The sequence below is a fragment of the Colobus angolensis genome, unplaced genomic scaffold, assembly GCF_000951035.1.
Source record: "Colobus angolensis palliatus isolate OR3802 unplaced genomic scaffold, Cang.pa_1.0 Scaffold230, whole genome shotgun sequence".
Lineage (NCBI taxonomy): Eukaryota > Metazoa > Chordata > Mammalia > Primates > Cercopithecidae > Colobus > Colobus angolensis.
In genome coordinates, this window is record NW_012115489.1 from 504,332 (window position 1) to 516,069 (window position 11,738).

Here is an 11,738-nt window from a genome sequence, read left to right on the forward strand (position 1 = left end):
CTGGTCTCGAACTCCTGAGCTCAAGTCATCTGTCTGCCTTGGCCTCTGGAAGTGTTGTGATTACAGGCATGAACCACTGAGCCTGGCCCCAAATGCCAATTTATCTCATTTCTGTATAGCATCTTAGGTAACTTGAAAAAAATCTTGTCACATTTGGAATCTCATTTAATACTTAGGATAGCCAATGAGTTAGGAAAGGAAGATTTCATCCTGCATCCACCTTAGAGTAGAGTCAGTGACAGATGGAATTTGAGGCCTTGGCAGTTTTGAAGTCCCTCACTAACGTCGAGGGTTTGAGACAACGCCTCCCGTGGAGGCCTGCTGAAGCTGTGTTGGTGTTTGGATGCCTGAGTGACAGTGTCTGGTCAGCAGAGAAACTTTTTCTCCTCTGCTTCCCTGTCCTGGAGCTGCCAGCTTGGAGACTCCAGAGTGGTTCTTTTTCCTTCACTCATGGGACTGCAGTCTGCAGGACACTGCCGAGGACCCTCGCCATTGCTGTTCGGTATTTTTCAGCTCAGGACGTGATCTCTCGCAGCCCTCTCTGTGGAGGTCCCCTCTGTCCCATGCATGCTCTGGGTGAAAGGATGACAGCGATGAATGCCGGGTGCCTGCATCCCCCCCAGCAAAGCTGCTAAGAGGCGGTTCCTACCAGAATTTACTCTACTTCTGCCTGGCCTTCCTTGGCTTCTTTGCGTGTGGGGTCCTGTCCACCTCCTCAGCCTCCCGTTGATTATTTCAGCCGCCTTCCCTCCCTGCCTCCATTCCTTCATACCCTTCCAGTATATGCCCTTTTGCTGAAGCCAAACAGGGGCAGTTGTGTCTGTGCACAAGCAAGAGCACTGCTCGATTCCTGATTCTGAGGTGAGTGGGTCTTCCTTCTGCGTGTTTGGGAGTAGTCATTCTCTGTGATCACCCTTCCTGGCCCTTGGCACGTGTTAAATCAGTTCTGACTGTGGCAAGGCTGCCTGGAGGGGTGCACATGGGAGGCCCCCCTTTAGGGCAAATTTTAAATGTTTTCTTAAAATAGCCTTGGCAGGAATGGAGAAACATCTCAGCTGGAAATGGATTACTTTTTGTGCCCCCCTTCCTTTGTGGGAGAGCAGGCATATAGTAGGAAATTGCTACAGGGAGCACATACCCCAGCCACCTGCAAATGTTATACATTTCACAGTCATTAGCTAATGGTAGGAAAGAATGCCCCACTGAGATATTTCTCCACATTTTTGTACTGAAAGCAAATTGCTTCCATAACTTTGCATACACTTGGCCCAAAGTGATTGCGCATATCAAAGCGTAAACAAGGCTGAACATTTTAGGCATATGCATATTGTATAGTAACTATGTAGATACTATACAAGAGTTGTGACTTATTTATTTTTGCACTTGAAACATGGTAATCTCCTTACCACAGCCCCTTCCCTTCCCACCTCCCCCATTATATTTTTCTATTCCCTTTCCAGATTTGGTTTTATTCATGGTATGCTTCTCTACTGGATACATACATAAATACATACATACACACACATATATATATTTACGTATTTACTTACTCGTTTATGTCCATCTCCTTCCTGAAATAGAGGGCAGGGGCTTTTTCTTGCCTATTGTGGCTAAGTCTCCAGCACTGGTGCATAATAGATGCTCATATATTTTGCCTGAATGTATATTTTGCATGTGGCAGGTGCTCTCAAAGTATATGTTCAGTGAGTGTGTGTTTGGATGAACAAGCACAAGGAAGCATAGACCTAGGTAGAGTAGGTAAGAAAGTAGACATAAGAGTCCCAAAGGTTTTTGCAAGGCCAGGTAATGAGGATGGCATTCAGTCTAGGTGGTGTGGTTTTCTAAGACTGCTCCTTCGTAGTGTCCTTGCTGGGCCTATGGTAAGGCATCCCCAATGAGTTGATCAAGATCTCTAGGTACTAGGACTCACCTGCCCTGTCTAGGTTATCTGCTGCTCCACTGTGCAGCTACACAATGCTCAGAGGTTGGGGTAGGAAAGGGGAGGGGGCAGCCTAGGGCATTTCTCTTGCTAGGTCAGCAGCTGGTACTTTCAGCATAATTTCCTCCTCACTGAGCATAAGACTGGGTATAATTTTACCTGCTTCTGAGAAAACGTTGGAGTTAAGTGATGTTCTGGCAAAAAACTCATGACCAAGGGAAAAGAGCAGTCCAAACAGGACTGGAAGACTGGGGGAGGATAGACAGGGCCTGGTAGAATCTCTCCGAGTTTGGAGTCAGATAGGCCTGGCTGGGAATCCCAAGTTGTCACTTACATTTTTCTGCCTTTGACCACATTTCTTAGATATTCCTTATTACCCTGTCTCCTCATCTGTGGAATGAGATAATAGTACTCACTAACAAGTTTGGTTGAAGATAAAAGGACATAATGCATTGAAAGCATCATGCATGTATCAAGTATCAAAAAATTGCAGTTTTCAGGAGGAAGAAAGCAAAGAGGAGAGGAAGGAAGGAGGGTAAAAGGGAAAGATGAGGAGAGAATGAAGACAAAATTGGTCACAATGGGGAATGGAAAATGGTCCCCATACCTGTTTAGGGCCTGTGAAGCACAGGCACATAAACGTACAGACAGCTGCTTAATCTCATGTTTGCATGAGGGAATTTGCTGGGGAGTAGGTGGGGCTTTCGTGAAACAAGATCCATGTGAAAATCACAGGCACATAGGATATCACTCATAAAGCTGGCAATGTCTGGTTACCCCACATCTCCCCATATTTCCCGTTCCTGCTGCAGAGAGGAGAGTTTGAGTGGATGGGGAGGGCCTGGGGTCAAGTCCTGGCTTGGATGACTCTGGGTAAATCACAGCATTTGTTGGTAATTGAGACAATGGTCTCACTTTCTAGAGGCATGATGAAAATTCATACAGATGCTTTATGTTTTTTAAAATAGTCATCCTAGCCAGGTGCAGTGGCTCAGGCCTGCAATCCGAGCACTTTAAAAGGCTGAAGTGAGAGGATTGCTTGAGCCCAGGAGTTCAAGATCAGCTCGGGCAACACAGTAAAACCCCATGTCTACAAAAAGTTAAAAAAGAAAAATAGCTAGGCATGGTGGCATGTGCCTATAGTTCCAGCTACTCAGGAGGCTGAGGTGGGAGAATTATTTGAGTCTGGGATGTCGAGGCTGCAGTGAACCATGATCACACCACTGTACTCCAACCTACATGACAGAGGGAGACCCTGTCTCAAAAAAGAAAAAGTAGAAATCATCCTTGGGCATCTGTAAGTTGAAGTCACACTTTATTTTGAATTGCTTTCCTTTGGTTTTTAAAAATATTGCAGCTGAGATAACATGTCATTATGTTGAAATTAAGCATAGTCAGGTTTTATTATCCATGAATTTCATTTCAAAATAAAAGGGAGTATTACAAAATATTGTCTATGAAAATGGGGCATCGACTCAGGGTGAGAACCTGTGTGTTAAAAATTTGCCTCATCTCTAAGACCTCATCCAGGTCTAACATTCCAGAATCCCAGGAAGCAGCCTTCAGAGCTCAAGTCTTCCCCTCTCGCTGATCCTCAACTGACCCATGTCCCCCTGGTTTCCACTTACGGCTCAGGAAAGGACGCATCTCAAGGATCCTGGGAGTGGAGGTGACCAGGCACAAGGGTCTCAGCAAATGTCTCCAGACTAGAGTCATCTCTCCTACTCAGGAAGCAAACCCCCGTGGAAGTAGGTTGGAGGTCGGGCTCTAACTGCTCACTATCCTTGCTGGACTTTGAGATTAAGATGGGGAGGAGGCGCTGAAAGGGGAATCCTGGAGTGGTAACTGCCCATGACTTCAGGCAAGCCCCAGAGCTCTCTATTGCTAGTAACAGTGCCTTCAAGGGGGGAGAAAAAGAGAGTGAGGAAAAGCGGTAGAGAGAGAGTGAAAGTAGGAGGGAGAGAGAGAAGAGGAGAGAAAAGAAAGGAAAAGAAGAGAACAGAAGGGAAGAGGAAAGAAAGCAGGCAGATAAAGCAAAGGTCATCTGACGAGTTCTGTTAGTTTAGTATTCCATCGGGGTTTCATCCGGGTACACTTTTCTCTGCAGGAGGGTTGTGCTGGGTGTAGGAGAAGGATCAGGACATGGTTGAAGGGGTCAGAGACTGAGAAATGAGAGATGTGACTAAGAGAGTAAAAAGGAGGATATGCATGAAGTGAATGAACAAATAAATTGGTTTTGGGGGTCTTAGAGAAAGAGGAGAAAACAATGGGGAAGGAGCCATTCCAAAGAAATCAGAGAGTACCAAATAACTAGGTAAGGTTCTGGACAGCTGTGGATCCTTTTTTGTGTCTGAGGAAGGCAAATGGTTGAGAGCTGAGGAGTTAGTGTGCCTTATTTTCATTATTTCTTAAATTCCCATTTATCCCTCTAGCCTCCCCTTACCTTCAATCCCCATAAGCAACTATTTAGCTAAATATATATTTATATAAATAAATATTTATATAAACATATATAAATATATATATATAAATATATATTTAGCATATATCCTTTTCTTGGCACACATTCTTGTAGAATGTGTATCGTTTAGGGTGAATGCAGTTTTAATTTATGTCAATATGTGTAATATGTGTCTTTTTTTCTTTTCAGTTAGATCCATGTTTTTAAGATCCAACCAGGTTGCGAAGGGTACATCTCTTCTGGGTTTCCCACTGCTTCAGAATGGGGGCCACGTGCTCTACATGTCAGTGTCCAAGGGGGACAGTGACAAAGTTGATTGCAACTAGGGGGTCGAGGGAGTGGGGATGCGTAGATATCATTAATCTTGGGTCACCCTGTAGGGGAGACAACTGACTTGGCCACATCCTTCACAAACGCCTACATAACAACTTTTGACTCTGAATGCCCATGGGAGGTGAAGGCGTTGGGTAAGCACAGGGAGTATGTTATATTCAGTATAATTGTCCCTTTTTGTGTGGGTTTCCAGCTCCCAGTCAATTCTGCTTTGGGGGCAGTAGGGAGTGATCATATGAGCTGGCTGGTCATGTGCTGCAGGAGTAATCCAAGTCAGTGAGGCCAGTGGCCACACAGCCTCTCCCTGGGGTGCACAGTCTGTCCTGTGGTTGGACAGAGGGGAGAAAATGTTGAGTTCCTGAAGTCTGGTATATGCTCTTCAGCTCTACTGGACTGTGGTCAATTTTGCCTTTGTGAACACTGCAGGCTGCAGTCTTCCTTGACTTGAGATTTTTCTTGGGCTGTAAGATTTGAGATTTTTATAGTGAGAGACACCCAACATCAAGGGGTCACCTAGAGTGGGGAAGAAAAACAGTACATTTTGAATAACTTCCAGAGGGAAAGTGGGAGGTTATACCTTTTTTATTTAAAAAGAAAATAAATTGTTCTGATTACCATAATATGTACTTTTGTTAAACAAAGTCAAGCCTAGAAAAGAGTAAAGAAGAAAGAAAAAGATCACAACAAACCTGACTGTTATATTTTAGTAAATTTCCTTTCAGAAATCTTTCTCTACGTGTGTATATCTGTGTATGCACATGCTGTTTCAGAAACTGAAAGTCTTCTTTTTTTTATTTAATAAGTTCCTTTTGATGGATAGCTATATTTTCTCCAGCATCCTAGGACAGAGAATTTTCTGCACTTGACTATTTTTTTCTTCAGATAAATTCCTTGAAGAAGGATTCCTAGGTCAAAATGTATGTACATTTTAAATGCATCTCAGTAAGATGACATCAATTTATAATTCAACTAACTAAAATTGCACAAAACTATATATAATATATATGTGTGTCTATATATGTGTGTGTGTGTATATATATATATATATATATTTTTTTTTTTGGGATGGAATTTCGCTCTTATTGCCCAGGCTGGAGTGCAATGGCACGATCTTGGCTCACTGCACCCTCTGCCTCCCAGGTTCAAGCAATTCTCCTGCCTCAGCCTCCCGAGTAGCTGGGATTACAGCTACTCCACACCCGGTTAATTTTGTATTTTTAGTAGAGACAGGGTTTCTCCATGTTGAAGCTTGTCTCGAACTCCTGACCTCAGGTGATCTGCCCGCCTTGGCATCCCAAAATGCTGGGATTACAGGCATGAGCCACTGCGCCCGGCCGGACAAAACTATATTCTAAGATGTTTGTTCTTTTGAACTCTGTAGAATCACATGATATCCACAAAATCTGAAAACTGGGATGAGGAGGAAACTTAGATTGCTTCTAGAGTTCATTCTCAGCCTAGGAGTAATTTGGAATATCAATCTAAGATCCTACCCTACCTTCACAGATAAAACTCCAATTAAACAGATATTATTTCTGAGTTATAAGCGACACCTGTTGAGTTTCTCTGTTCTCTCTCCTTTGAGCAGATCAGGTATAATTTTCTCCATTTTACATAGGACTAGAGAAGATGAAGAACTATCTCAGTTTGCACAGATGGTAAACAGGAGGGGAGAAGACTTTCATCAGGTAGGAAAATATAGAAATTTCTCCTTGAAAAAAAATACTTCACAAATGGGGAAACTTGGAAATTCTGTTGTCATGTTAGGAATTATTGGGGAGGATTTTTACACACAGGTTCACCAATGATTTATCAGTTAAGTCCTGAGTGTAACTGAACTTTGCTCTGCCCCAGGCCTTCTGTCAATAACAGAGTCCAGTAAGTCTCTAAAGATAATTAACAGCTTTTCCAAAGTAATCCTTTCCCTCTCTCAACTCGTTTAGGAGTTGTGAAATTGAAGGAAAGGAAAATTGTTTTGGAAGGATTTCAGATAAACGTAGACAGTTTACATGATACTTCATATTACAGGTGTTCCATTTCACAGTTAATGGACTACAGAGAATGCTGTATGCAGGGTGTTCAGACTGAGGTGCAGAGATTAGTAGGTGTGTAAGAAGAGAATAACTGCATAAAGATGTGGCTCAGTAACCCTTAGAATTTCATGGAAAACTGATTTTCTTGAAAAATAATGCAAGGTCAAAGTCCTTTTGTTTATTTATTAGGACTCTTTGAACAAGTCTCATTGAAATTATTGGACTTTATGTTTTAGAAAGTAACATTCTGGAGAGAGCTAGGGACACATGGATTACCTCAGCCTGAGGACGCAGAGCACATCCATACTGCTCACTGCATACATAGCACAGTGCCTGACATACAGTGTTCATCAGGTATTATTCAATAATGTCTGTGGTAGAATGATTCACAGATAATTTATATGGGGAATATTTGTGTTTAAATGGAAGATCCTGAAAATACAACTCAATCTCTTTTTGGTAGAATGTATGGCAAGATCTTTTTGAGCATAGGCCCTTCTCTTAGCAGTTGGGATTTTCTAGTTGTTCATTCCCTTGAACTTTACAATCAAGGCTTAATTATTGTTTTCAATCACAGTAAGATGAGAGTCCTCACAGTTTGGTTCACTATGCCTGGGATCGTTCCTGTGCGGGGGAAGAGCTGTTCCCAAGCTTAGGGCTCTCAGTTACAGTGAATTATCTCACAAGGATCTTTAATTACAAAGACCTTTAATTATATCCTGTTACTATCATGATCATTACAGAACTGGCTGATTTAAATAATTCAAATTGCAAAAGAAAAATGAAGGAAGGGTGCATCAGATGAGAAGGAGAGAACCGTTTAGCCACCAAAAGGAACAAATTCTCAACTAGAAGAAAACAAAATCTAGCGTATGCTGTTTTTTAAAAGACACACCTAAAATATAATGATATAGAAAAATTAGGAAGTAAAGGAATGAAAGGAAACTTACCAGAGAATTACTGCACCCAAGAAAAGCCAAATTAGCGATATCAGTTTCAGAAAAAATAGGTTTTAAGACAAATGTGGCCATTATAAATAAAGGGGATCGTATGTAGCAAAGAAAAAAATAATTTATTTGGAGGATTGAACATTTAAATCTGTATATGCCCAATAATACAGCCTCAAAAGATATAAAGCAAAAACTGACAGAATTATAATAAGTAGAAACTGGCCGGGCGCAGTGGCTCAAGCCTGTAATCCCAGCACTTTGGACTACCCGGGCGAAGTGGCCGGCGCCTGTAGTCCCAGCTACTCCGGAGGCTGAGGCAGGAGAATGGCGTAAACCCGGGAGGCGGAGCTTGCAGTGAGCTGAGATCCGGCCACTGCACTCCAGCCTGGGCGACAGAGGCAAGACCCCATCTGAAAAAAAAAAAAAAAAAAAAAGTAGAAACTTACTTAATCCTAGAAGATTTTAACTTACTTATAAATCACCTCCAAAAATGATATCTTAAGCAGCAAAAAAGATGAACCTCATTAATGCAAAAATCCTAAATAAAAGTTTAGAAAATTGAACCTAATAATGTTTGCACAAATACTTCATGTATAAGTGAGGTTTATCTCAAGAATGCAAGGCTACTTTAACCTTAAAATATACTCTCCAAAATAATTTTCTGTAATAACTTACACATTAACAGATAAAAGTCACATGAACATATCAATAGACGTAGAAAAAATTTGAGAAGTTTTAAAATTAGTTAAGATAAAAAACTATTAGCAAATTAGAAATATAAAGGAATATCTTTCACATAACTAATGGTATCTGAAAAATTGTAGGGGTCCAGCAGCAGGTCTCTCTGACCTGCTGCCCTCCTGTCTGGTCTCTCATTCTCTCCAGAAGCTGGCTATAGAAATTGGAATCTCACGTCCCCAAGGCGGGTCATAGAAACTGGAACCCTCTTGCCCTAAAGTCAGTTTTACAGTCTAAAACTACTACTATAACTTTACACAGTCTTTCTGTGTAAAAACTGACCATGAATAACCTACCTATCTTGTTTGACTGCAGGTCATAAGACCCACTTTCCAGAGAGGGTCCTGCCCCGTACCCAGAAGGAAGGAATGGTAAGAGGCATTGCTACACAGAGAGGCCAAGAAAAACCCAGACAGACAGGCCTTGCTAGGTTTTCTCACTCAGTCTATCGGCTTTAGGTCCAATCATTTTCCTACACAACTGTCCATACTTCATTGAAACTAAGCATAAAAATGGACAGTTTCCTCTGTATCTTTGGGTCTTCATTCTGAAGGTTCCCATGTCACACAAAACTATAATCAAATAAATTTGTATGCCTTTTCTCCTATTAATTCAACTTTCGTCAGTGACTTTTAGTGAACCCTCGGAGGGCAAAATGGCAGCTTTCCTCTCCCCCCTACAACACCTACATGATGCCTTATATGTAATAGTGAACTTTTCACAGCATTCTTGTTAAAGTCAGGAAGAAGAAAGAATGCCCATAACACATTTCTATTTAACACTGTCCTGGAAGCCCAATAACATAGATGAAGAAAGAGAAATAAGAGGTATTTCTCTTATTAAAAGAAGAAACAATGTTGTTAGTTTGTGGTGATATAGTTGTAAAAATGGAAAAATCCAAGAAAACCTACAAATTATAATAACATTAATTAGAGTTCAGTAAGGTTACAGGATGCAAGATCAGTATTAAAATATCAGTGGAATCATGCCTATAATCCCAGAACTTTGGGAGGCTGAGGCTGGTGGATCACCTGAGGTCAGGAGTTCAAGACAAACCTGCATAACATGGCGAAACCCTGTCTCTACTAAAAATGCCAAAATTAGCTGGGTGTGGTGGTGTGGGCCTGTAATCCTAGCTACTCGGGAGGCTGGGGCAGGAGAATCACTTGAACATGGGAGGCGGAGGTTGCAATGAGAGAGTGCCTAGGGATGAATCTGATAAAACATATGCAAACATTTATGAAGAATAATGTAAAGTTTTATTGAAGCCCAATATAAAGGAAGTGATATACCATGTTCATGATTAAGAAGGCACAATATTATAAAGATGGAACTTCTGGCATTAAAACATAAATTCAATCTAGCTCCCAACACAATTTTTTAGGAGATCGATAGGCTCATCTAAAATTCATATGATGAGTAAATGGCCAAGAATAGCCACAACAATTTTGAAGAAGGGTATGGCGGTGTGAGAATTAATTTACCAGATAACAAGACTTTGTATAAAATATGGTAATAAAACTGTGGAGCACCAGGGCAGGAATAAATACCCAGAAAAATGGGCCAGAAAAGCCTGGATTAACATTTGGGCATATGTAGACAATCAGAAGACCACAAAGATGGTATAAAAGATAAGCAGGAAAAGGATGAGTTACTCAGATACAAATGTATTCATCAGGGAAATAAAAAGTAAAATAACAATGCATCATTGTATGTTCATTGAACTGTCAAACATTAAAACATCTGACAGCACCAGGTAATGATAAAGATGAAGAGAAATGGAAATTACTACACTGAAGGTAAGGGTACACATCAGTAAAACTACTGTGGAGAGGGAGAAGTTTGTCAGTATCTAGGAAATATTAAGATATGCATTTTATATGGCCCACCAATTCCACCTCTAGGTGTATATTTTGGAGAAACTTTTGCACATATTCCAATGAGACTGGCATGGGAATACTCATTGCATAGTCATTTATGACAGTGAAAATCAAATGCTGCTAAACAGGGAGATTAATAAATTGTATATAAGTGTAAAATTATAGCAGTGGTATACACACAACTGTTGCCATTTATGGCAATGAAAATTAAATGTTGATAAATAGAGAGATTAATAAATTATACATATGTATACAATTACAGCAGTTGTATGCATAAAGCAGTGAAAATTAAATGTTGATAAATAGGGAGATTAATAAATTGTATATATGTATACAACCACAGCAGTTGTATACATAAAGCAATGACAATTAAATGTTGATAAATAGGGAGCTTAATAATATACAACTAAGCAACCGGAGCTATTTGTATCTCAAAAACCCAATGCCAAATGAAAAAAAATCAAAGTGCATAATGTTATCTGCTATTTTTTATGCAAAACTCATAAATACCAAAGTAATTGGTCATGTTATTTAAGGATAGATAGATATGAGGCAAATGCATTTTAAAAATAGTTCGGAAGGATATATAATAACTTTAGGATTGTAGTTACTGCTGAAGAGAGAGGTAGAGAATTTGGTTGTTGAGGGATGTAAATGACAGTATCTGTGATATTAAATGAATGTTTGTTTAAAAAAGGAACAGACAAGGCAAAATATGAATATTTATAAGATTTGGATGTAGGTAAATGAGTGTTATGTTTTTCTATATATTTTCAAGTATTTGTGAAATACATTATGCAATAAATAAAAGATCACAAATGGATGATGAACTCACAGCTGGTTTTAAGTAAAGACATTGAGTAATTCTAGTTAGGAAAACATGAACAAAAGAAAATGTGAAACTTTGGCCCCGAGATTTGTGGCTTGTTAAATGAAAGTTGATCATATCTCAGGTTTGGAAACTTGGGAAAGTTAATCGAATCTCAGGTTTGGAAACTCTCCTTTTGATTGTTCTTGATTGTTCCCAGGAGAAGTTCCAAGAAACTTCTGGGTGCTTCCAAGCATGCTTGCATTTTCAAGGCTTGAGTCTGGCAGATGAATAAAGACTAGGGAAATGTGTGTTCAGTTTTGATTTAGAATTAGTAGGAAAATAAAATCGGAGGTGTTCAAAGATGAGCACAAAGATTTCTGTTTGAAGAAAATGCCACCTGTAAGTGTCCTAAGATATATGTTTTAGCATGTGTCTGCATACTTTATTTTCAGAGTTAAAATGCAGTTCTCCCTCCTTCTTTTAAAAAATCTATTCTAATAAATTTTGTTGTGGCAAAGAAGAAAAACTTGTTTCAAGTTAAATTTTTCATGTAATGCATATTTCACATACATATATAAAGACCCTCCAGAAAC

At 40.0% G+C, this 11,738-nt stretch overlaps 1 protein-coding gene across 2 annotated transcripts in view; it reads right to left on the minus strand.

Moving 5' to 3' along the window:
- The window catches only part of AGXT2 (alanine--glyoxylate aminotransferase 2), a 43,905-nt gene extending 40,193 nt beyond the window's left edge, over positions 1-3,712 (minus strand). The window contains exon 1 of one of the 2 annotated variants that reach the window (XM_011944339.1): positions 3,568-3,712. In XM_011944339.1, the coding sequence (XP_011799729.1) occupies positions 3,568-3,655 (88 nt within the window). In that variant the 5' untranslated portion in view covers positions 3,656-3,712. The remainder of the gene's footprint in view (positions 1-3,567) is intronic. The other variant, XM_011944338.1, reaches the window with a different exon arrangement.
- Between the last annotated feature and the right edge of the window lie 8,026 nt (positions 3,713-11,738).